Raw genomic sequence first — 27,434 nt, forward strand, 5'->3', positions numbered from 1 at the left:
TAAATCTAAAATATATTTATTCATAATTATAATTAATTTTTTTATACATACTAACTGTAGAAATTTATTAAACAAACTCTGACACAGTAACTGCGCTACAGAAGCATCAATTATACATTATAATGATAGATGACAAAACAAGTAAAAACAAGTGAAACTGCGAGCTACTGCTCACTGATGATACCCCGCCGCAAGTGGATAATATTAATAGTGTAAAAATATGCAAGTGTTCGGTAAACAGGAAGTTGTCGAGTGATGAATCTGAGAACGCATCACACGGTATAGCTGACTTAGATAAACCCTGAAACCAAATTTCAGAAATCCTTGTATTGTAGTTCCTGAGAAAAATGTGACGAAAACTTTCAACTTGGCTATCATGTGTAAAACCATACAAGTGTTCGGTAAACAGGTAGTTGTCACGTGATCAATCTGAAAACGCATCACACGGTATAGCTGACTTAGATAAACCCTGAAACCAAATTTAAGAAATCCTTGTATTGTAGTTCCTGAGAAAAATGTGACGAAAGTTTCATGGGACGGACTGACTGACGGACGGACTGACAGGGGTAAAACAGTATACCCCCTTTTTTAAAGCAGGGGAATAAAAATTTCAGAAATCCTTGTATTGTAGTTCCTGAGAAAAATGTGACAAAAGTTTCATGGGACGGGCTGACTGACGGACGGACTGACGGACAGACAGAGGTAAAACAGTATACCCCCCCTTTTTTTAAGCGGGGGTATAATTATCTTATATATTGAACTATAAGTTTTCAAATTATTATATATTATAGACAAAATTTTTGAAATTTTCAATTGCTTTAACAATTTCATCCTCTGTTTTTTCAGAGTTAAGATTACAATTAACTAACAGTCCTGAACTTGAAATTCAATACAGAAATTACTCAAAAATATAATTAATTAGATATAATTGATCAGGTTTGACAGAAATAATTGGTTAAAACATTTCCAACAAATTTTCTTTTGTTATTGTAGTAGATGGATTCCTATAAAGAATATCTAAGGTTGTGATGTTTACCAATAGTAATAAAACATAGTCAAGAGTTTTTTTTAAACAATTATATTTTCAATTATAATGTAATGAAATATATCTATAATGAATAATAAAAATTAGTAACACATATGTAATCAATTATTGGGTTCCCAAAAAATTTGTGTGATAAATTTAAGTGACATTTACAGCTAAGGAATAATATTTTTGAATAAAAAAAGTTCATATAAGGGATTAAAAATCATAAAACAAATTCAAATATATGGATTGTCACTTTAAATATAGGTTCTGTCAATATGTTTTGCTACAAATATCTACAGAGAAAACATGAAATGATACAGTGGTCAACATGAAATGATATACAATGGTCAACATGAAATGATAAACAGTGGTCAACACAAAATGATATAGAGTGGTCAACATGAAATGATATACAAAGGTCAACATAAAATAAGTGATATACAGTGGTCAACATGAAATGATATACAGTGGTCAACATGAAATGATATACAGAAGTCAGCATGAAATGATATACAGTGGTCAACATGAAATGATATACAGTAGTCAGCATGAAATGATATACAGTGGTCAACATGAAATGATATACAGTAGTCAGCATGAAATGATATACAACAGTGGTCAACATGAAATGATATACAGTAGTCAGTATGATATATGTCTCAGAAGAACCAGTTTAGTCAGCCACAAGCCTGTTTACTTCTTCTTATTCTCAAAGAACTTATCAAAACCTAAAAAAACAACAAGCATAAAATGCTAAATGAAACATGTATAAAATTAAGCCAAAAGAAAATAATATCAACACAATCAATTGCAATTTTAACAGGGAGAGAACTCTAGATTGCATGATGTCAAACTATATTTGCTTAGTAATTTCCCAAACACAAGGCCAATGACTTAAAAAACTGACCAATCGACTCAATGAACTTCAATGTATTGTGTGGTTACTACAAGTTATAACACATGGAAATAGCGGAAAAACTGTCAACTAATATAGTGTCTATCATAAGAAGTCATCATGAAAATATTACTTGGAATTCTACAGTTAATATCTCATAATGGATAACCGATCTTTCTAAAAGATGCTTGAATACAAAAATAAGGCGATGTGGTATGATTGCCAGTGTCTACTTATTAATAAGTTCAAATGAAGTTGATGTAAGTAATGATAGGCAACTTTAATGCCTTCAACAATGAGCAGAACCCATACCTATAATCGGCTATAAATTTGATAATCATACCTTGTTGTTTCTTAAAGACTATAAAAAAATACTACTTTTCCTCGATCAAAATTACTTTTTAATCATAGAAAAAGGTACAATATTATAAAAATAATATTTTTAAACTGTGAAGTTTTAGTGACCCAAACAGGCTCTGCAAGGACATAAGTATTCTTACTCATGCATATCCATATAAGGTAGTGTTTTTACATTTTACATCTCTAAACTAGAGAATTTTTGTGGGATTGTAAGAAAATTTACTTATACAAGTTAAATTTTTTGAAATTAAGGGGAGATTATTCAAACATTATAATTAATTTATATGTGTATATTTTTGTTTACTTCTTCAAGGAAATAAAAAATACTTGTACAAGTAGTACTCCTGACTGACATATAAACAAGCAAAAGAGATGAATATAATTAAGGCATACTTTTCTTATGTAAAACAAATGCTTATTACCTCAGGCATATATATATATATCCAGTATAAGATGGTGCTTTTCTACTCCAACTTATGTGATTAAACTAGTATTCATAATGTCAACATAAAGAAAATGTTATATACAACGATCAGATTTTGTATTTACCTTCCAATTTTTTCTTCTTCTCATATTTCAAAAACATTTAATTACAATCATTATAAAAATGATTTATTAAATCTTTCATTGCTGTCAGAGGTAAAGGCATTGTTAAACTAAAAGCTCTAAAGAGCCTGTGTCGCTCACCTTGGTCTATGTGAATATTAAACAAAGGACACATGACAAAATTGTGTTTTGGTGATGGTGATGTGTTTGTAGATCTTATTTTACTAAACATTCTTGCTGCTTACAATTATCTCTTTTTATAATGAACTTGGCCCAGTAGTTTCAGTGGGAAATCTTAGTGAAAATTTACAAATTTTATGAAAATTGTTAAAAATTGACTATATATCTCCTAAGGGGGTCAATTAACCATTTTAGTCATGTTGACTTATTTTAAGGTCTTACTTTGCTGTACATTATTACTGTTTACAGTATATCTCTATCTATAATAATATTCAAAATAATAACAAATAAACAGCAAAATTTCCTTAAAATTACCAATTCAGGGGCAGCAACCTAACAACCGGTTATTCGATTCATCTGAAAATTCTAGGGCAGATAAATCTTGACCTGAAAAAAAATTTCACCTCCTGTCAGATTTGCTTGAAATGCTTTGGTTTTTGAGTTATAAGCCAAAAACTGCATTTTACCCCTATGTTCTATTCATAGCCATGGTGGCCATCTTGGTTGGTTGGCTGGGTCACCAGACACACTTTTTAAACTAGATACCCCAATGATGATTGTGGCCAAGTTTGGTTAAATTTGGCCAGGGACATATATAGAGTAATAGGTAACTTCTTGACAATCCTTGTTGCGATAAAAAATATGTAGAGAATCATTGGAGAAACCACACTGTACACCTTAAAACTTTAAAAGTTGTTGGTGGATTTTAATGAAATAAAGATTTTCTTAAATTTAAATGATTCTACATTGATAGAGTTAATTTGGTTAATAATGTTCATGTCCTTCATGTAATTTGAATTATTTAAGAAAGGAGGGTAATTATTTTTGGGGCATTATTCTACATTTTGGGTGAAAAACACAATAAAACGTAGTTCAACTGTTCAGCTAAAAACTTAAAAAGTTCTTGATTGATTTTGATGAAATTTATTTTGTCTGAAGTCTTAATGTTTTTTACATGTACAGAAGAATTTTCATGGTTATCAATAAGGTATAAGATTAAATATAAGCAATTTAAAAATGTATAGAAGATATGTTCAAATCCACATTCTCTACATATTTTCTAAAAAATTATGAGATTCGAATCCTTCTATATAAGTTCTTGATTTGGCCCAGTAGTTTCAGAGGAAAAGATTTTTGTAAAAGTTAACGACGCTGGACGCAAAGTGATGGGAAAAGCTCACATTGCCCTTCGGGCCAGGTGAGCTAAAAATGGCATGGTTATGAAGATAAAACGAACTTCAACTTTTTCATACAATTTGATACATATTGCAATAACATGTTATTATCAAAACTTACAAACTCTTTTGTAAAAGAACCAAAACCACCACTTCTAAGAGCCCATTTGCATTTCCAATTAGCTTCCCATGAAAACGCCTCTTTTCTCAGGCTATGCTTTTGTTCCACTTTGTCGACTATCATCTAAAAGAATCAATTTAAAAACTTCATTCAAAATCAGTACCCTGTAGACCTTACAAATGGTCTTCTAAGGTGGTACATCACACAATAGGGAGATAACTCTGTTAAATCGGATGAATGTTTAAATAATTTTTTATTGTTAGTCATATAAACCGAGTGACTGATGAAAAATAATGTTTATCCAATTCTTGAACCAACCAGTCTTCTGTGCATGATTTTATCATTTTTTAAGCAAACATATCGATAATCATCTTTTTTTTCTCTAATTATTTTTCATTTTTTGAAGCCGTAGTTTACCAATTGTCGTCTTATAGTAATCAATCAAGAAAAAAGCAAAAATATTGATAATATGTATAACATGTACAATCAGATAATAGTACATTTCATTTACAGATCCATGGGTTTAGCAATCAGGCCAAAATAAATAAATAGTGTGGTTCCGATTTCCTGACCTCCTCAAAATCATTGATAGCAATGACCAATATGGACTAGTAAAGCATTTCAAGAACCAAGATTTCAAATAAACAACCTTGGCTTTTCGACAACTGTGCAGCGTATAAGCTGTCAAATATGTGAAATGTGATGACATGGTTGTAAAATATAATGACATTAATTCTGGAAAATTAGGATATGATAATCTTTTTGAGGAACACCATGATGGACCTATAGACAAAAAAAATACGAAGTTGACGCAAGAGTATTACCCCTCAAAAAATCATAATAAATTGCTGCTTAGCATCAATTTGCAGTGTTTTTACTATTAAAAAAAAAAGGGTAGGAATTGGTTCCCACATGTATACATTATGTGTCATTTACATTGTTAGGTCCAACAAAGCCAATCATAATAATACCATGCTAGATTTTTCACTGCCAATTTTTGCTTTAAGATAATTAATCGGCAAGAACATATTCCTATTACGACCCACAAAATGAATAACATTTGCATTAAAGTCTATTTTCATATTTTTTACACAGAACTAAAGCAGAAAATTAAAACAGCTGTAGATTTAAGTACTATTCTTAATATTAAAAAACAAAAGATTTCTGCTGTCATGGAGAGAAAAAAAGGAAAAAAGTTTTCACAAAATAAAATGTTTTACCTTCCTACCCTAACTATTTATTTTCAGGGTGAAATAGGATACACACTATTTATTTATTTTGGCCTCACCAGAAGGGTCAGTCACCCTAACATCACTTGCATACAAATTTGGAAGCAAGCAATTACAAAAAAATAAACCTCTTCTAAATATGGACAAATCAGCGAATTTTTTCCCAAAAAAAATTTATAATGAAAACTATCCATTAATTTATAAAAAAACATATATATGCATAATTTTTTTTAAATTTGAGGTTTTATATCACTTTATGGAAATATTAAGCTTTTGAATATAAAGCTGTATACCTGTAGAACCGTAGCACAAAAAGAATGACATACTGTTCGACTAAAAAATCATATTTTTGAAGCTGGAACCACATGATTGATAGTTGCAGAACTGTCTGAAGAAAATAATTGGAAATAAAATTATACAAGTATAACTAAGTTCAAAAGTAAAAAACAATTATGCATCTAGGTGTCTATAAATATATTACATTTTTCTTCAAAATGATTTGTGATGTAGTATACTTCAATGTAATTAGGTTGAAGTCAGATAAATTTTTAAAACTTCTTCAGATTATTTGCTGAACTCCTTATAATATAAAATATTTTAAGGCACTCTTAAGGAACACAAAAATCACTCTTTACAGCATCTTAAATGAAGTTATAAGCCTTAGTTTTAACCTTAGCAATATATTGCCATTACATACACTATACATGTATGTGTAAACGATGTGAATGATGCTTGTAAAAAACTTTACAAATGTAATACACAAAATTGTTAAGATGATATATTTTGAGTGAATATCTTTGAAATAAGCATGATAAATACCATGTATGTACATTTATACAACAGATAAATAACAAAGATATAGATAATATACATAGGTAGCAAAATTAAAAACAGAATACTTGGTCTACTATTACATACATTGATTTGGTGCTTGTCCCAAGTCAGGAGCCTCTGGCCTTTGTTAGTCTTGTATGATGTTAAATTTTATTTTCTTGTGTATTATTTGGAGTTTAGTATGACGTTCATTATCACTGTACTATTATGCATATTTTTAGGGGCCAGCTGAAGGACACCTACAGGTGCGGGAATTCTCGCTACATTGAAGACCCATTGGTTGCCTCGGCTATTGTCTGCTCTGTGGTTGGGTGGTTGTCGCTTTGACATATTCACCATTTCCTTTCTCAATTTTATCAGACCAGTAATGATATACAGAACAGTACTTTAAATATCTGTGCTAAATGAATATGTGCATTTTTCAGTCATTAATAAGAAACATGAATCAGGCTGTTAGTTTTTTTGTTTGAATGGTTTCAGATTCGTCATTTTGAAGAGCTTTTTATAGTCGATTATTTGACCTGTAATTGTTAATTTCTGTGTAATTTGGTCTCTTGTGGAGAGTTGTCTCATTGGAATTCATACATCATTTCCTCATTTTTATATCAATATATACACACTAAATGATAAAAATTATTTTGAAAAACATTATACTTACTTCCGTCCCTCTATGACTAGTCGAGACCAGCTCTTTACGGCATCCATACACTCTTCTTCCTCTGCTGTTCTACATTCACTTTCTGCAGGGTAGATTTAACCCACAGGTAAGTTTTATCTTTCAATTCTTCTTCAATCTGAGAAATTTTTTACAATAATATCATTAGAATAACTATTACTTTCCTTCAGGCAATTCTGTCAGTGCTTAAATAAAAAAAAAAAAGAATTAACATTGCCAAGCATAGATAACCCCTTTAATAATGGTAACCTGTGATTTACATAATTTCTTAAATTATGTCCATTTCTTCTACATTTGTATACTTATGTGCTACTCTTTTATCATACTGCATTATAGTGATATTGATTGAAACACCAGATTGTGATCATATAAATGGTTTGAGAATTCCAAATAAAAATCTTTTCAAATAAACAGGTGTTATAGTTGAAATTTATACTTGATTTATAATATAGAACAGTTTAGCAAACAAGCATTTCCATTAGGGAACCTCATTAGGTTGGATTTATTTAGGAGCAAAAAACAATTCTATATTCTTTCCGTAATAGAATGGTATAAAATGATGATAAAACACATAAATGAATTTATTATATACTTAGTGGTAAATACAGATAAATTGTATGTGTAATACTATCAATGCCAAACGTGCTGTATCAGCCACCCGTGATGATATCGAAATCAGCACGGTTGCAAAAGCTTTATCACACCTCTAATCTGTATGATGTCACGTCATCGATTGCAGTCACTGTTGCAAAGGCTTTATCAAAACCCTAATCTGTATGACGTCATGTTACATAAAAAACATCTACTTGAGGTATATGTATATAATAAAGTGTATATGATATGGGTTGTTCACTATCACACACCGTATCAACCCTCAGAGCTCTTGGGATTATATTGGTGTCTCGGGTTGATACGGATGCGATATTGAAAACGCCATATGATATTCTCAATATATTGTATTCTTACATATTTCGACAAAGGTACTATATCATCCACCATTTTCAACACTGAAACCACAGCCATATTTACATTTATATAGAGGTTAATGGACACTGCATGATAAATGCAATTTCTACTGGTAAGCTGTTCATTCCCATATGGAAAGTGGTATAAAGTCTTTATACCTGAAAAAAGGACACCTATAATATTACCCGATTTCCAAAGGATACTTACTATGAACAAAGCAAGATAAACAAGGATGTACTTCTAAACTTGATGTATGATTTAATTTTGGCATTAAAAATTATTTTAAAACCTGCATTTACATGTATGTTATCAACTCAAATTATATGCATACTAAGGTTACTTTTTAAAGTATGTTAAAAGAAATATGTAAATAACAAAAAAATAAGCAAATGCATTACATAGGAAAAGAAATGGGTCATTATGCTGAGGTTTTTTAAGCAAAAGGCTTTCAATATCAAAATACACAAATAATCACTGAACATTAATAACAAAAAAAATCAGTGTTCTCCCCATGCCGTTTTAGCGTCACGGTACAGTGACGCTATAATTATTTCCGCGACGCTATAATTATTTTCAGGATGTTATTTTTCTCGTTTCTTTTGGCAAAGCCATGTCCTAAACTTTGAACTTTCATGTTATTGCCGCTAGTAATCATAAAAAAAAATGTTTCACCTTTAATTGAAATCCCTTCAAGTCAGACAATAGGTGAAATTTAGAGTGATTAAATCTGAGTCTGCTATCGACAAGGAGAAAATGTAATAAGAAAATCATAAAAAAAATCTAAAAAGATGTTTTCAAAATGAAAATTCAAAGAAACCAACATTTTTTCTCTTTTGAAAAGAGGTTGAGTCATATCTCTTTATGACTTTCAAATTATTAGTATTGCTTTCTTTCTATTCATATTACCTGGGAACAGTATATCTATATTTTAATATATATGTTCTTGGTATAACTTTTTGTAAATTGAGAATAATTTTTTTTTATTTTGAGCTAAATAAGTTTTGTACTTTGTTTAGAAAGTGATCATAGTTGGCATTAGTTTATGTGTCAGTTACTCTGACAACCCCTTTTTGAAGAGAGGGGATGCTTCCACATTATCTAAATATATCAATAATGTTATGATATAAATGTGGTGAACCTAAACTATGATTCATGCTTTTTTATACAAAATGTAAGCGGTATTATAAATACTTGCACTAAAACGGCTAAAAAACATAGATTTATTAATCTTCTCTGTTCTTCTTGGTGTGATTCCATTCTGGTGTTGATCTGCTTTATAGATTTTTTGCCTAAAAATCATAGAATGTACTGTAGCCAAGTGCAAAAAATAAAATATTTTTTTTCATTTACTCAGTTCTGATTTGTTGATTTGGATATTTCATCTGTTATTTATTTTTATTCATCTTGAATAACATACGTATATATAGGATTTCAATGAGTACTTGATTACAGAAGCGATAGAAAATGTTCAATGTATACGAAAAGTGATATCGGAGACGAATACCACTTTATTTTTGTTTGCTCCGCTTTACAAGATGAAAGAAGAAGATTTATCCCAAATGAACTAGTACCAAGACATAACATTATTGCCTTCAACAAACTGTTTAATTAAAAAAAAACCAAAGAGACTTAGAAACCTCTGCAAGTTTATAAGATGTATTAAAAGTAAGCTCACTCCTTCTTAACAACCATAATTTATTTACCATACATGTACTTATAGGAAGTATTTCTTTATACAACTTTAACATTTCAATTGACTATAAAAGTCTATATTTATATTCTTTAATATGTTATCTCATCCGAAATTTTTGAAGTTTATGCATTTTTAATGCATATTTTGTTTTTTATGTATATTATTTTTCAACTTCTCTGTAACTTTTGTACTTGCATGATTTTATGTGAATAAACTATCTATTATATATTACTAAAGTATCCCTCGGTAGTACTGAGTATTGAATACCAAAATGATACTCCACTAATTGGTTTCCTGTTAAATGTTGTTACTTTCTTCAGTTTAAACAAACATATTTTTATTTAAAGATCACATCCCGGAAAATTGTATATTCATCAAAATAATTAAAAAAATTAAAATATGATTTCAATGTTTGCATTTAACTGTCATTTAAATTTTCTTTGAACAGAGGTACATGTAGGATATATGATCAAGAGCATTTTTCCATGACTTACATTTTTAGCTAATCTTAGTCACTCCCCAACTTCTGTCCTGTCATAGCTCATATTTTCATCAGCAAGTCTGTTAGTTACCTAAGTAGTTGTCTCATGATCATTTTGATGAATATGGACTTCATTTGTACTGAACCTGAATAAAATACAAGAACATATATAAATATATTTACATTTGCTGTTAAAATCTAAGTTATTACTTGAAAAGCAAAGAAACTTTTTAATATTAAACATCTAAAATTTAAAAAAGAAAGTTGAATTTATAATTAGAACAGGCTTTCTGAAAATATCATAAATGTGATATTTTCAGAAGGCCTCGATATTTATATGTCTATTTCATCTATTATATTTTAACTTTAAAATAAATAAGCAATTATCTTTCTAACTAGTGGATGTTTGTCCGTCTTTAATAAAGATGTTGCAAATAATCAATAATCTATAAATATTTTTCAGGCTTAATTACTTTTACATGACTATGGTTAATAAATCCATTTAATATAATAATACATACATGTAATAATATTTGTTTAAGTCATGGCATGATAAGAGTTTATCAAAGAAAACCAGATGCTCCGCAAGTTGCAGCTTTATACGACCTCAGATTCAATTCTGAACAGTTGGGGCAAGTAGGGACAAAACATTTAAGCTTGATACAGCTCTGAATTTGGATTGTGATTAAATAGTTGACACAACATAGGTTTGCGACACAGAATGAATGTGGTTTAAGAACTTAAACTTAAAAAATTTAAAAGTTGCACATTTACCTATTATGGTCCAATATCCAAAATCTAAATACATGGTTAGATTCAGCATATCAAAGAACACCAAGAATTCAATTTTTGATAAAATCAAATAATGTTCAATTCAAGACCCGTTAGACCTCAATGTGGACCAATTTGATAACCGGGCCCAAATATTAAAAATCTAAATACATCATTGTACATGGTTATATTCAGCATATATCAAAGAACCCCAATAAATCATTATTTGATGAAATCAAACAAAGTTTAATTTTGGACCCTTTTGGCCCCTATTCCCTAAACTATCGGGACCAAAACTCTCAAAATCAATCCCAAACTTCCTGTTGTGGTCATAAACCTTGTGTTAAAATTTCATAGAAATCTTTTTACTTATACATGTTATACTAAAGTTATTGTGCAAAAAAAAAAGAAAAATGCTTATTTGTGACCTTTTTTTGGACCAAAACTCCAAAAATCAATCCCAACCTATCCCAACCTTCCTTTCATGGTCATAAACCTTATGTTAAAATCTCATAAATTTCTATTTACTTATACTAAAGTTATAGTGGGAAAACCAAATGTCTTCAGACGACGACAACAACGCCAACGTCATACCAATATATGACCAAAAAATTTCTCAATTAAAAAAGTCTCAAATATATGATTACAGATACATACCAGCGGATACATTGACATTATGAACAACAGCCATACAAATAGTAGCAGATCCTGGATGTTTATCAATGAAATTCTCCACCTAAAAGTATAATACTTATAAGTGTGATACCAAGGAAAAATATATATATAATATTCGAAAAAAATATCATAACACTTTTTACATTTATAAAAAAATATGTCAGATACTTAAAGTATAGGTGTTTTATATCAGTAACTGGAAGCAAAACTTGTATCCTGCAGTCGACCTTTTCATTATAGTGAAAGAGTTCACGATTCGTTGAAAACAGATACATAGGTCTATAGTTATGATATCCACATGTATAATCTGTATAACATATACCACTTCTTGTTACGGTTATTGTTATTGGTCCATGGTCTTCTATTTCATTGTGGAATATGTATAAAAGAGACCATGGTATGTTTCTGACAGTCTAATTGATGTCCATAGTTTCCTATTTCATTGTGGTATAAGAGTCCATGATGTGTAAATACATTGTGTTATTTATAGAGTCTATGAAGTGTTACTTACAGATTATCCATGGTCTCATGTGTAATATGTATTAATGAGACCATTGCTTTTTATTCAGTCTATTTGGCTCATGAATGGTTTAATGTTTCTTTGTGGTTTAAAAATCCATGATATGCTTAGGTCCATGGTCTCATGTGTAATAAGTATAAATGAGACAATGGCATGTCGTTTAGTCTTTTTAGTCCATAATCTTATGTTTCTTTGTGGTTTAAAAGTCAATGATGTGCTTCTGACAGATATATAGGTCCATGGTATCATGTGTAACAGGTATAAAAGAGACCATGGCATGTTTAAAAGTCTAATTGGTCCATGGTCTTATGTTTTCATTGTGGTATACAGTTCCACGATGTTAATAACAAATGTTAAGGTCTATGGTCTCATGTGTAACAGGTATAAAAGAGACCATGGCATGTTTCTGACAGGGTAATTAAGGAATAACAGTACTGTAGTTGAAGAGTTGCCACCGTCAATTGTAGATTTGACGGTCGCAAATGCAGTTTTACTGGCGACGCGTAGCGGAGACAGTAAAACGGAGATTTGAGACCGTCAAATCAAAATTGATGGTGGCAACTCTTCAACTACAGTACTGTTATTCCGATTCTAATGCATTACAAAAATAAAAATTACGATAAAACTTGAACAAATGTCTAAATTTGTCAAATAAAAAAAAATCCGCGAAACTTCATGAATGATTTTGGCACAAAGACGTCATGGCTAAATGTGACGTCATACAATGAAAACTCACAAACCAGATGTTATTACGTTACCTGTACGCTTCAAATTCGGTTAAAAGTACATTAAAACGGCGAATTCGAGGTAGGTGTTGTTTTATTATCGATTATATAGTAGTAATCGAACATTTGTTGATTCTTTAATTCAAAATGGCGAGTCCCTCCTTAGTTACGCCTGGTCAACTGTGGATTTGACGGCAACTTTTAGCCAATGAAAAAAATTGTTACATTCAAATTGCATTAGAATTGGCTATTGTCTTCAGTTTCATTGTGGTAAAAGAGTTCACGATGCTTTAAAAACAGATACATACAGTCATGATAGTCACATGTATAATGTGTATAAAATAGACCACGTCTTGGTAACTCTTGTTACGGTTATTTTTATTAGTCCATGGTCCTCTCTTCGATTTCATTATAGTGAAAGAGTTCACGGTGCGTTGAAAACAGATACATACATGTAGGTCTATAGTCATGATATTCACATGTATAATCTGTATAAAATATACCACTTCTTGTTATGGTTATTGTTATTGGTCCATGGTCTTCTGTTTCATTGTGGAATATGTATAAAAGAGACCATGGTATGTTTCTATAAGTCTAATTGATGTCCATAGTTTTCTATTTCATTGTGGTATAAGGGTCCATGCTGTGTTAATACATGGAGCATATGTATATAGGTCAATGGTCTCATGTGTAATATTTATAAAAGAGATCATAGTATGCTACTGTAAGTCTTAATTGGTCCCTCGCTTCGGTTAAATACAGGTATAAAAGTACATGATGTAATGTCAGAGATACATAGGTCCATGGTGCAATGTGTAATTTCATAAAATAAACAATGGCAGTCTTATTGGTCCATTGTCTTCTGTTTCATTGTGTTATAAAATTCCATAATGTGTTACTAACAGATCTATAAGTTCATGGTATCACTTGAGATATGTAAAAAAGAGACCATGACATCTTCTTTTTTTTATGATCCATGTTTCTGGGTGATTTAAAAGTCCATAATGTGTTATAAAAAAAGATATATAATATATACCTATGGTCTGATGTTTAATTAATATGCATAAAAGAGACCATGGCATGCTACTACAATGTAGCTGTCTCATTGGCATTCATACCACATCTTGTCTATATAAGAGTCTAATTTGTGGTAAAAATAGTCCTCTATGTGTTTCTAACAGAGATAAAGATCCATGGTCTCATGTGTGTAATTCGCATAAAAAAGACCATGGCATGTTAATGACAGTCCAATAGGTCCATGGCACCCATGGTGTTGCTTATGTTAACTTCGAAACACTCAATTATGTATGATTTCCCAACTAAAAGACATTTCAGAATATTCACCCAACTAAGAACTGGCTATACAGAACTCAACTACTACAAGAACCGAGTAGGCCAAACCAACGCCATAGAGTCATGCAACTGTGAAGCTTCTAAAACGCCTCATCATTTCCTCTGGTGTGTCCCTGCTATGAGAACAAACATGAATATATGTTACACCAAATATTCAAAGAGGTCAGGGTAAGAAACCTCAATCTTCTATTTCTAACGAGACTGAACAGCGAGAACACAGAAAGGACAAAAGCCAAACTAAAAAAAGTGGCACATTACATTCACAGAACAGGCAGATTTAATTCTGCTGTTATACTGCTGTTCCTCAATCAGGACAATCTTAACCAGCGCATACTAATTTAAACCACAGAGAACATGGAGAGAAAAAATGTTGAGAAAAACTGCACATTGAGACATTTCATGCTAACAGGCCTTAAGATTGAGGAACTGAAATAAAGGTTTTATCAGATCTGTCTGAACTCGAGACTCAAGTAAATTTTGAGGTGAAAAATACGGCAATTTCAGACAAAGGGTCCACAGTACATGAACCTTAATTTATTGAAAATTAACCTTTATCGGGGGGGGGGGGGGGAATCGCCGCGATATAGCCTTTTTGTGCTAATGCGGCGTAAAGCAAATAACAATCAATCAATCAATGGGGGAAAAAACTAATATATTTTTTCAAACTCAAATGAACATTTGTGTGCTGTAGAGGTGATCAAATAGCAAGAGATTCATCTTATTTTGAAAAAAAAATCTTGGGGGAGCATGCCCCAAACCCCCCAATCGGGCCGATACTGGTAGAGATGGCCTACCAGGAATACCCCCATTTTTTTCTCTCGTTAGTCTTGTGGACTAAATATTCTCTAAAGTAAGGATCTAACAACTGCATGTAAGCTTTGCCTTTGCCACAAAATACCTAGTATCTGATGCAGGACAGTCGCCATCTTGCTTACAGCTTCACCATTATGCATAAGTATCTGCATATCTGATTGGCTCCCTAAAAGTGACGTATTAGATATCCTTATTTGGCATTTGCAGAATATTTCCCAACTACCTAGTGCTTAAGTGTTTAAAAAGTGGTCAAAATCTTTCGTCAGATGAAACTGAAATTTGAGGCCAAAATGAGTCCTTACCGGACCTACTCCTTTTGAATTAAAAGGAGAAAACATTTATAGATTATAAAGTCAAAAGTACTATGTTGTTTGAATACATTTGTTACTTTATCCCTTCTTGTGCAGGAATTTGTAAAGTTAAGATTTTATAAAGCTTTAATTATTCATCGACCCTGTGAGATCATAGGAAAAAGTAATATCACAAAAATACTGAACTCAGAGGAAAATCAATTTGGAAAGTCCATAATCACATGGCAAAATCAAAAAACAAAACGCACCAAAAACGAATGGACAAGAACTGTCATATTCCTGACTTGGTACAGGCATTTTCAAATGTAGAAAATGGTGGATTAGAAATTTACTAATTATTAAACTTGAATTTTCATTTTATTGCATAAAGGCAGATATTTGATTTATTCTTGTACTTTTTTTTAGACTGACACAACTAAGCAACCTGTTGAATCCTAACAAGTAAAGCAATCAAAGAAAACAGCTGTGACCAAGAAAGACAAAAAAGTAATCTTGTTACATAGTTTCTATTCTGTAATCTGTTCAAATATTTAGTTTTTACACCAAAGAAATTTTCACAGAATGAAAAAAAGTGAACAAGTTGGTAGTAAACTAGCTTATGATATATAAACCACAAAATGTAATTACTTATTCGTATTGTATTAGATAAGATTTTTCAAACATTTCTTTTCTATTACATGTTCTATTCAAACTTTAAGTTTCAACATGCACACATTTCTAATTCATTTTCTGTTTGATTATGACCTATGCTAACAGTCGTGAAGTGTTATAGAAAAACTTTCAACCAGTTTAAACGTCTGTTTGATTCATTGTTGGATGCGTAATGTCCAGTGGCAAATATTTCATGTGAACTCAGAACGAAACTTTTGTTTGATGATGTGGAATGGATTTTTCCATGAAAATACCTTTATCGATCACACAACATTTGAATTACAAGAATTTGATAAAACTTTCTGACCGCTACAAAAAGTTATCAAATTTGTGGCGAGAGTTGTGACAATGGACCAGAGCAACCTATACAAGCTTGATAACGGTATTTTAAATTTTCAATAAATTGATTAGAAAAGGCAGATACAATAGTGTTTTAGTTGGTTTTTGTGTTTATCAACAAGAGAAAGGTTTTATTAATTCATGTTTACCTACAGACATTGCAATTTTCGAATCTTATCAGATAGATAGCTGTATTTTATATATCAAAGGTTGTTCATTTAAAGTTCAATATTCAATATCTTTTCAGAGCACATATAATTGTCCTGTTTGTCTAGTAACATGCTACAGAGAAGATTTTCTGATAGACCATGTTATTTGCTGTCATGATAAAAAGGTTAGGTATATCAAATTCTTAGAATTTAGATATTGTGATTTTCGGAATTGATATTTTGGTATATAGAAGAAGGAAATAGGAAACCTGATTTACAATAGGCATTTTAATATTAGGTTAATATTAGGATAAATATAGGATTGAATGAGACTTCTCTGTTTTAATTTAACATAATTAGAACAACAATTATAATATATTGATAAAGTTCATTTTGATGATCCAAAAGAATAAGCAATTTGTCAAAAGCACTTTCCAAGTTATTATTAAAAATTTAGATTCCCTGTACTTATTTTTTTTTTAAATGATTGATATTTACAGTAAAATAGGATTGCTGAATGCAAATAGATATGTATATATGTTAAAACTTGTCTTTTTTATTCCAGGTTAAAACTCACTTAGTCAAAGAAATTTCTCTTAAGGTTTGTAATGTTTTGAATTTATTCTGTCTAGTGATAATCATTTGAAAATGTGGTGAATCAGTTTTTTTAATTATTTTGTGCTGACTATAAAAAATGTTTAAATTATAGGTAGTTTATATATACAGAAGGGAAAAAAAGAAATACATGTACCAATCTGACAATTTTTTACAAATTTATATATGTTTTTGATAAACTTACTCTTTTAACTTGATAGGTACCAAAAACAGAAGAACCTGTGGAGGTGAGGAGTTAAAACCCAGACTCAATTAAAATGAAAAAAGATAGGAACCTAAGAAGTACGTGCTGGATAATTGTTTTTCTAAAACATAAATGTTGTGCAAACCTTTAAAATACTATTATCACATATCTTATACTGATATGTACGTTTTTGCATGGCAAATAATAGCCGGAAGTCAAGGTTGGTTATCAGCCCTCGGGGCCGATATCGATATCAGCCCTCGAAATCCATACCAAGCCCCCGAGTTTAACTTCCGGTAACCTGTCAATCAAAATTTATTTCTCTTGCTTGAAATATGTGATAAATAGATTATTACATGTCATTTTGCATATGGTCCGTGGCATCAGCCCACGACCCATATCAAGCCCTCGGGCTAAAGCCCTCTGGCTTGATATGGGAGTCTAGGGCTGATACCAGGGCCATATGGAAAATGCCATGTAATAATCTATAATTATTGCACATAAAACAAGAGGCTCTCAAGAGCCTGAATCGCTCACCTTAATTTTTTTGGTTAAATCTCTCAATGATTATTTTGGCTTTTCAATTTATTTAAATGTTCTTTGAATCGTCCTATTTTCTGAAAAAGCAAAAACAAATCATTTTCTCCTATATTCTATTTTAGCCATAGGAGCTATGTTTCTTGACCTACAAGGAAATAAAATATAAAATTTATACTAGAAACTCTGAAACTCATTTAGCCTAAGTTTGGCTGAAATTGATACAGCAGTTTCAAAGGAGAAGATTTTTTAAAGTCAACATGATGAACAAATTGTGAGAAAAAGTCTTTAAGGGCAATGTCCTTAAGGGGTCAATTGACAATTTTGGTCAAAATTGACTTATTTGTAGATCTTACTTTGCTTAAAATTTTTGCTATTAACAGTTTATTTGTATCTATAATAATATTCAAGATAATAACCAAAAACTGCAAAATTTCTTTAAAATCATCAATTCAGGGGCATTATACCTGAAAAACCAGTTACCCAATTCGGCTGAAAATTTCAGGACAGGTAGACCTTGACCTAATTAACACTTTAACTTCTTGTCTAATTTGCTCTAAATGCTGGAGTTTTTGAGATATAAGCCAAAAACTGCATTTACCCTTTGTTCTATTTTTAGCCATGACGGCCATGTTTTTTGACGAAATAGAAAATAAAACACAAACTTTAATTTATACATTCAGTTGAAGTTTGGTTGAATTTGGTTGGTTTGCAATGTGATTATGGACTTTCCAAATTGAATTTCCTCTGAGTTCAGTATTTTTGTGATTTTACTTTTTAGTACGCCAGACGCGCGTTTCGTCTACATAAGACTCTTCAGTGACGCTCAAATCAAAAATATTTATAAACCCAAATAAGTACAAAGTTGAAGAGCATTGAGGATCCAAAATTCAAAACGTTGTGCCAAATACGGCTAAGGTTATCTATGCCTGGGATAAGAAAATCCTTAGTTTTTCAAAAGGTTCAACGTTTTGTACTATTTTTGTTATTTTTAACACCTTTGTTGTTGTTATCAATTCAATATTTGAAGTTGTATACTAGTGAAAAAGGTGTGTTATAATGTAGCATATTCTGAAATGTTGGTGCATTAGTTTGTTTGTTGAAGTAGGCCGTTATCATGGAGTAAATAGTGTAGTACCTCAGGGTCATTGGTGGTGCTCCACATTGGAGGCAGATCCGGAAGACGAGAGAGCCTCGTTTCGGATCTGCCGGCAGTCGATAACTAGAGCCAGAATAACCTACAAGTGCTGATCTAGCCGACCCAGAGAATATCAGAGATAACCGTCGTAGTTGTACTTGCAAGTAACCACGGTAAGTTTAGAGAAACTTACATTGGCGCTGCGAGCATTCGTTTTCGAACAAATTCACTCGGGGAGTCGAATTCTACAGCGAAATTGAGAATTTCAAGGGGCCAAAACAGCACCTCCATTTTATTTTTAGGGATCCCTGACAGGTCACCTATTATTAGTTTTCGCTAACCATAGCTTTGCTAGGTTAGTTTTATTGGGAGGGAAAAGTTAAAGCACCGGGAAGGGAACCTTGTGTGGTTAAGTTTCAGTCACCGTTTGTTATTTTTGAGGGATTTTTTCATACTTGGCCGTTTGCGGAGCCCTTGTAGGAACAAGTGTGAACCCCTTACTCGTTCTGCAAAACCCTTGTAGGGAATTTTGTAAACCCCAATCCATTTCCGCCGCGTATTGCACTCAGTTGACCTACGCAGTTCAACTTCCATTTGCAACCCAAATTTGCAAATCTTCCAGTTGTCAAAACAGAAAGAAGAAATTGTAAGTGTCAATTTAAACAACCCACACACATACACTTGCCCTTTACATACATACCTCTGGGGTCAACTTATAAGCTTGATCCCCAGTTAAAAAGTTGTTGTTGTAAAACCATACAAAACAGTTTGATAGTATAAACACCCCTTTTCAGTAGATACCCTTGCCTAAGCCCTAATTTAATCCTAAATTGTTTATTGTTTATTTATTGTGTTTCCATTAAAGTGTAACCATGGCTAGAGTCCACATAAACTCTGCCACTTTTGAGGAATTGTTATCAATTCCAGGGGTAGGGGCAAAAATTGCGGCAAAAATTTGGGAATTGAGGGAGGATAAAGGAATTCTGGAGTTGGAGGACCTACGGGAGGTTCCTTATATGAGAATAACTGAGGCAGCTCTGGAATCTATGGATTTTAGTACCTCTCAGCCACCCAACAGGGGGTCTAATAAATTTTGCAAAGAGGAGATGGGGCATCAGGAGAAGGTGCAAAGGATCGATAGCCTCATACAGGCAAGGGGTAGGGGGCAAACTGAGTATCCCAGTCAATCAGGAGAAACACCCAGAGCCAGGGAGTCAGTGTCCACATCTCCATCCCAGCATCTCAACTTCCAAGATGGTGGGGAACTTAACCGGGGGTTCAGGGAAGACATGGGAACCCACCAGGACCAATGGGACAGGCCCATGGGTGCTTATGGGGGTCCAAGAGGGAAACACCTCGGTCTAGATATAACAATGCCGGGGATACAGGAAGGGGAAGAGGGGGTTTTCAAAACCAGTATATTGATAATGAGGGTCCAAGGCTCAGAGATGCCCAGCCGGAGAGTGAGGCTCCGGCATCAAGGCACACCAGTAGCATGGGGTACCCCACAGGGTCAGGGGAACCGAGACGGGGATATGGGGACCAGAGAAGCTCTCGTCGGGATGCATATGACCACCAGGGGAACATTGGAGGGTCAGATAACCAAAGACAGAGGGGGTCTATGGGGGTTAGACCTCCCATCCTACAAAAGAGCTTAAAGTATGATGGGAAAACTAATTGGCAGGCTTTCTATGCCAAATTTTCCCGATTATGCCAGGTTAGTGGGTGGTCTTCAGGGGAGTGCAAGGATCAATTGTGCTGGTCCCTTGATGGGAAACCCAGTGAGTTTTATGCCTTGCTCGTGGAAAGAAGGCATGACTTGTCTTATGAAGACTTGGTGAGTAAGTTGGCCAAACGATTTGGGTTCAATGAGTTGCCAGAAACAGCCCAAGTCCAATTTAACATTGCCAGGCAGGGTGGGGATGAAACCTTAGAGGACTGGGCCGACAGGGTCCAATCACTCGCCACAAAAGCCTTCCGTCACCTTCCTGAAGATCACATGTACCAGCAAGCCATCATGAGATTGTGTCAGGGGGGCCTCAGATAAGGAGGGGGGAATGTTGGCCTCCAATGCCAAACCAAAGAGTATTGAGGAGGCAGTGGATAAAATTCGTTGGCACCAACATAACCACCAAGCCATATATGGCCGTAGTGCCCGAAAAGAAGTAAAAAGTGTAAGTCCTGAGATCAGAGGCAGGGGTGGGGATCACTATACTGTATGTTCCACATCAGGACCAGTCTCCAATAATGCCCCTTCCAAAATTATCCCCAAAGAACATTCTCCTAAAGATGTCCAGGATTTGAAGGACCAATTTCATGCCTTCAAGGGGGAGGTAAGTGGGACTCTGGGCAATATCATGTCTGAAATACAAAAGCTATCTTTTGCTGTCCGCAATAATGCTAGGCCCCCATCCAGAAGCCCCTCTCCTCGTGCCGGTAATGGTGGTTGTTTCCATTGTGGGGAGGCAGGCCACTTTAAAAGGGAATGCCCAAAGTTTCAAAGGTCTAATTCTCCTCGACCTGGGGGAAAAAGGTAACCTTCCAGGACAACAAGGGTCCGTTAAACTCCAACGGGTCGACTCAAGAGGTCTGAGTCTGGCCCCTAAACCACGGAGTATAAAGGACCTCGTGATAAGCCATAACCCACCTTACTTAACTAAGGAGGGTACTATCAGTCAAATAGAAATGATACCGGAGGAAATAATTTCCCCACTTGTGCAGGAATGCCTAGAGGAACCGTCCCATCCCGAGGAACTAGGGGTCATTAAATCACTACCTCCCGTCCCACCAGACCCCACGTCCACCAAGGAGAAAGACATAGCTCAAACAGCAAAACCAATAGAGGGGCCTAAGAGGGAACCCATCAGTCTCATAGTCCCGGACATGTCTGAATCGGGGTCACAAGACGAAGAGTCGGGGGAGGAAGGGGAACAAACACTGTGTGATAGCTCAACCAGTGATGGGGAGGGGGACTTGGTGACAGAGGGGGAAAGAGAAACGATAACCATAAGTCAGTTAACGGGGGGTACTATGTATCGGGTGCCTGTGGTAGTCCAGGGTCACAGGGTCGCTGCTGTTGTAGACACAGCAGCTCAGGTTACCCTAATATCCGAGGAAATGTACAAAGGTTTAAAGGAGCCACCTCCTATTCTTAAGGAAGTGGTAATGAACACTGCAGGAAAGGGCCTACAAATGAATGGGTTTGTTGCTGGGCCTTTTTATATTAAGTTGGGGAACCAAGAGTTCACATGGGACATATATGTAGCACCAATTGGAGATCAGATGCTTTTGGGAATAGACTTCTTAAGGAAGCAGGGCATATCGCTTGACTTGCATAGGAATCAATTGTCCATTCACGGGGAGGTCATCCAAATGTCATGGGGTCAGGCCAGTTCATTGGCCAAAACAACTGAGGTACGGGCGGGAAAGAATCATACAGTCCCAGCCAATTCAGTTCAAAGAGTCATGGGAGTGTTGGCCAAACCCATGGGTCGAGAATACATCATTGAGGCAAAGGCTGAGGGCTGTTTGCTCATACCCAGAACCTTACATGATGTAGGTCAAGATCCGGTGTTGTGTCTGATAAACCTCACCGATAGTCCCCTGGTGATCGCAAAAGGGGATCTACTAGCCCAAGCTCAGGAAGTCGACATGGGGGAACCCCCGGGCCCTAAAGTGTGCAAGATGGGGGTTGCTGGAGATGTTAAGGAAAAATTGTTGCCCCAACACTTACAAGAGATGTTCACTAGGTCCTGTGAGGATTTGTCTAAGGGGGAGGAGGAGACCTTGTGTTCCCTGTTACAGGAATTTCAGGATGTCTTTGCTAGCAGTGACTTAGACCTGGGCCATTTCACGGCCTTGGAACATGGCATTGACACCGGGAATCACCCCCCATTAAACAGCGAATGCGGCGCACACCCTTAGGTTTTGCCCAAGAAGAGGAGGCTCATTTGGAAAAAATGTTACAATCTGGGGTAATTCAGCCATCCGTATCGGAGTGGGCTTCTGCCCCAGTCCTCATAAGGAAAAGGGATGGTAGCGTTAGGTGGTGCGTGGACTATAGGAGGGTCAATGGGGCCTGTTCCCGCCAAATCTTTGCACTCCCCTTAGTAGAAGAGTGCCTAGACACCCTAGCAGGAAATGTGTGGTACTCCAAGTTGGATGCTAATTCGGCGTATTGGCAAGTCAAAATAAAAGAGGAGGACCGGCCAAAAACGGCTTTTATCACCAAATATGGGCTGTTTGAGTTTGCACGCATGGCTTTCGGGCTATGCAATGCCCCAGCCACATACGTCCGGGTCATAAGCCTTGTACTCCGGGGGTTAACATGGCGGGTAGTGTTAGCTTTTTTGGATGACATATTAGTCTTGGGAAGGGATTTTGGGGACCACTTGGCAAACCTGAGGGTGGTATTTGAAAGGTTTAGGACGTACGGGCTCAAACTAAAACCCAGGAAGTGCGATTTATTTAGGAAAAAGGTAGAATTTTTAGGGAGGGTGGTAGGTCCCGAAGGGATGGAAACTGGGCCGGGATATGTAAAAGATGTAAAAAACTGGCCAAAACCCCGGAACTCAAAGGAAGTTGAACGGTTTTTGGGATTCGCAAACTATCACAGGGCCTTTATAAAAGACTATACTAATATAGCCTTACCCCTTCAAGCCTTAACCGGAAAACGCCCCTATTTCTGGGGAAACGAGCAACAACAGTCTTTCGATAGACTCAGGGAAGCCATGGTGTCAGCCCCTGTTCTGTCATTACCCAATGCCACTGATCCTTTTATCTTAGACACGGATGCTTCCGACAAGGCTATTGGGGCAGAATTATTGCAGGTCCAGGGGGGACAGGAACGGGCCACGTCCTATGCTAGCTTTACCCTAACCCCAGAACAGCAGAAATATTGTACGACCCGAAAGGAGCTGTTAGCCATTGTCAGGTTCACCAGGCTATTCAGACATTACTTGCTGGGGCGGAGGTTTACGGTTCGACCAGATCATAGTAGCCTCACTTGGTTAACGAATTTCAAGGAACCCCAGGGACAATTAGCCCGGTGGCTGGAAGAAATCAGTCAGTTTGATATGGAAATCAAACACCGGCCAGGGGCTAAACATCCTAATGCAGACGCTTTGTCTCGATTGCCTCAATACGGACCGTGTCCTGAGTTTCAAGTAGACAAGGTTGTAGCAAATTTGCCCTGTGGGGGATGTACCTACTGTGCCCGAGCTCAACAAAATTGGGGACAGTTCACAAAAAATGTTGATGATACCATACCCTTGGCAAAGAGACCCTATGGTAGTACACAACCCAAAGACACACGAGAACCAGTGGTGCAAATATCCCGGGTGTCTGTGTCAAAGAGGGGGGACGAATTAGCCATATGGTCAGAGGGGGAGGGTGACATCTGGGTGCAGGAAGTAGGAGGGGACCTAGGGGTTAACTTGGGATACAGTCAGGAAGAGTTAAAAGAAAACCAAAGTAAGGACCCAGACTTAAAATGGGTGGTTCAATGGAGGAAAACAAAAGGGGAACCCTCTGAGGAGGAAATCTTCCTTAGCGGTCCCGCCCCCAAGTACTACTGGTTAAATCGGGAATTATTTGTCCTCAGTGGGGATAATATACTGTACAGGAAGGGGGTGAAAGGAGAGGCAGATAGGGTGGTCATTCCCCAAGTATCAAGGAAGGAACTCATGGAGTTGTGTCACGATATTCCTGCAGCAGGCCACCAAGGGGGGGACCGAACCTACCAAAGGATCAAGCCAAGGTATTATTGGAGAGGGATGAAGAAAGAGATTGAACAGTATGTAGCAAGTTGTGCTTTGTGTAGCCAAAACAAAAAGGCTACTCGCCCAAACCGTCACCCTATGGTGAAACATCACGCCGGGGCACCAATGGAAAGGGTTCATCTAGATTTTGTGGGGCCCCTCCCAAAAACAGAACGAGGAAATGAACATATCCTCATGATGATCGATCAGTTTACCAAATGGGTAGAATGTGTCCCTCTCCCCGCCCAGGGCGCAGAACTAACCGCCCGTACGGCAGTGAATGAGTTCTTCTCCCGTTTCGGGAGTCCCTTTCAGGTATTCACTGATCAGGGGAGGAACTTTGAATCCCATCTGTTTAAAGCCATGTGTGACCTGCTTCAAATACACAAAAGTAGAACCACCCCATACCGCCCCTCCTCCAATGGTCAAGTAGAGCGTTGCAATCGAACGCTGATGGCCTCAGTGCGGTGCTTTGTGGGAAAAAATCAAAAGTCCTGGGATCTATTCCTTCCGCAATTAGCTGGTGCGTTCCGTGCTTCAGTCAGTAGAAGCACCGGGTTTACTCCTAATCATCTCATGTTGGGCAGAGAAGTCAATCAACCTGCTGAGTTGATGTTCAGGGGGCCACAGGGGGAGGAAATTCAGGATAGAGAAAAATATGTTTCAGACTTAGAGGAGGCCATCCAAGGGGCACACGAGCTGGCCAGGGCCAATCTAAAAACGGCACAAGAACGCCTCAAAAGGGATTACGATCTCAAGGTGGTAGTCAAAAGGTTTAAGGTGGGGGATCTAGTGTATCAATTGGACACGGCCACCATCAAGGGAAAATGTCGGAAACTGACACCATCTTGGAAGGGCCCTGGGGTGGTGGTGGAAAGTCTCACTCCATATCTTTACAGGGTCAAAATGAAAACAGCAATGGTGGTGGCCCATCATGACCGGATTAAGTTGTGTAAAGATAGGGAGGTCCCAAATTGGTGTAAAAAACTACAAGCTAAAGTTTTAAGTAGAAATTGGAAGGAAATAGAGGAGTTGGAACCCAAGGGAAAAAGGGGTAAAAACATTTATTGCTCATGCCGGGGACCAGATGATGGGGGTCTCATGATTAGATGTGACGAGTGCAGGGAATGGTTCCATGGACGATGCGTGGACATCACTCCTGAGGAGGCGGACAGAATGGACGCCTATCAGTGTCCTGGATGTTCGGTCTCCACAGAGGTGCACGTGTCCAGGATCTCCCTGCACTCTAAGGTAAATCTATTTCAGATGAATAACCAGAACAGTATTGACAAAACAGGGGATGGAAGCCAGCCACCTTCTCCAGAGCAGGCCTCCGTCACAGAGGTGACGGAGGAACTGGTAGTGTGTGTGTCGGAGGAGGAGCTGAGGCAGCTGGACCCTGAGGTCCAGGGGAGCCCAGGGGCTGCCTTAGAGGTATGTGGGGGGTCCGAAGGGGGGTCTGAAGGGGTTGAGGGGAAGGGGAGGTGAAGAAGACCAAGAAGAAGAGGAAGTCGAGGAGCAACAAGAAGAGCAGAGCTGCCAAGAAGAAGGCCACGGCAGCAACCTCACCTCTCCTGACAACCTCACCTCAGGGGGTGGCTCAGGGTCAGGAGGTGTGTCGGGGCCAGTCTGGCTCCCCAGCTTCCGGTGAGGTGGCAACACCTCACTATGGAGTTCAGGGTGAAGCAGTTGGTACTGGACTGTCTTGTCCAGTTTCTGGCTGTGAAACCCGGGGACCAGGCCTTGAAGGGCACATTCTCGCGGAGCACGTGGCCGAGGTGTTCCGTGACCTGGTAGTCTCCGACCCAGGGTTAGCCCGGGTGCGCCTCACATCGCTGAGCACACTCTTCAGGGCCCTGGGGGGGGGGGGGGGGCTGCTGTTGGGGACCCCATCCATTGGGTGATAAGCCAGCTGGAGACTGTGGGGCTGACTCCAGAGGACTTGACCGCTGAGTGGGGAGCCATGGCAGCAGTGTGCCAATTGGCGCAGTGGGAGGTTCCGCGAACCTTCACACTGTCGCCAATAAACTCACCTGCAGTCCTTATGCATTGGAGGGCGCAGGTGGAGTTGATGGCTCTACTACAGGGAAATCAGCGTCGGGCCTTTCTGGGGAAGGTTAACCTAAGCTCCAGTGAGTCGTCCCCGGCGAGCTCCTCTAGTGAGCAGGGGAGTCCACCAGCCAAGGCAGGAGTTTTTAGCAGGCTGGGGGCTCCGGTTTGCACACAGGGGACTTCCAGGCCCATGGGGCAGGTTGGGGCGTTCATTTCCACGGGGCCCTCTCCCAGGTCCATTCCCTCCCTCATGTCCCTCCCCACCCGGCCTGTACCCTCCCTCATGTCTCTCCCACGTCCTGGTCCCAGCAGGTCACTTCCGAGTCTAGGGTCAAGAGGCTCATCCTCATCTGTGGGGGCACAGGGATCAAAGTACCCTGGGAGTCCCTCAGGGAGTAGGGGAGTGGAGTCCCAATTGTGCAGGGATCTTCCGGAGGCATTTGACAGTCATATGCATCTGGATAGGTCCCTGACCAAGATGGGGCTGCCTTCTCGGACATCTCTGGGTGATTTCCTAAGGGTGCGGTTGGACCCTGTCCCTGTGGATCCAGTCAAGCTGGCTGGAGGGGTTGCAGTTTTCAGTGTGCCTTTGAGGCTGGAGCCAGGGTGGGTTGGAGCAGTGGGAATCCACCCAAAGAGTGCTGGGCAGTTTGAGG

General features: G+C 36.9%; 2 protein-coding genes across 11 annotated transcripts; one reads left to right on the forward strand and one right to left on the reverse strand.

Annotated features, from left to right (window-relative positions):
- LOC139495793 (uncharacterized) lies at positions 1-15,245 on the reverse strand. 10 transcript variants are annotated; one of them, XR_011657470.1, is made up of 9 exons: positions 15,129-15,238; positions 11,615-11,693; positions 10,200-10,332; positions 9,208-9,301; positions 8,013-8,170; positions 7,029-7,164; positions 5,830-5,924; positions 4,308-4,430; positions 1-1,758 (listed from the first exon to the last, which is right to left on the reverse strand). XR_011657470.1 is itself a non-coding variant. In XM_071284168.1 (7 exons), the coding sequence occupies exons 5-7, from the start codon at positions 8,067-8,069 to the stop codon at positions 1,708-1,710; spliced, it is 231 nt and encodes a 76-aa protein (XP_071140269.1). In that variant the 5' UTR covers positions 8,070-8,170; positions 9,208-9,301; positions 10,200-10,332; positions 11,615-11,693; positions 15,129-15,238; the 3' UTR covers positions 1-1,707. The 10 variants fall into 10 exon arrangements, 3 of the variants coding, with proteins under 3 accessions (XP_071140269.1, XP_071140267.1, XP_071140268.1); XR_011657472.1 differs by having other exon boundaries at positions 7,029-7,231; XR_011657469.1 differs by having other exon boundaries at positions 9,204-9,301.
- A 9,923-nt stretch (positions 15,246-25,168) lies between these two features.
- Positions 25,169-26,214, forward strand: LOC139494364 (uncharacterized). Its single transcript, XM_071282529.1, has one exon. The coding sequence runs from the start codon at positions 25,180-25,182 to the stop codon at positions 26,212-26,214; it is 1,035 nt and encodes a 344-aa protein (XP_071138630.1). The 5' UTR covers positions 25,169-25,179.
- Positions 26,215-27,434: the final 1,220 nt, after the last annotated feature.

Source organism: Mytilus edulis, chromosome 11, assembly GCF_963676685.1.
Source record: "Mytilus edulis chromosome 11, xbMytEdul2.2, whole genome shotgun sequence".
Classification (NCBI taxonomy): Eukaryota; Metazoa; Mollusca; class Bivalvia; order Mytilida; family Mytilidae; genus Mytilus; species Mytilus edulis.

Coding starts and splice junctions, on each gene's coding strand:
- LOC139495793 (XM_071284166.1), bottom strand. Junction 8,171..9,203: donor TTTTAGCCGTTTTAGTGCAA/GTATTTATAATA, acceptor TCCTTTTTTCAG/GTATAAAGACTTTATACCAC. Junction 1,759..4,307: donor GTTCTTTTACAAAAGAGTTT/GTAAGTTTTGAT, acceptor TTGTTTTTTTAG/GTTTTGATAAGTTCTTTGAG.
- LOC139494364 (XM_071282529.1), top strand. CDS start 25,180: ATGGCCTCAGTGCGGTGCTTTGTGGGAAAAAATCAAAAGTCCTGGGAT.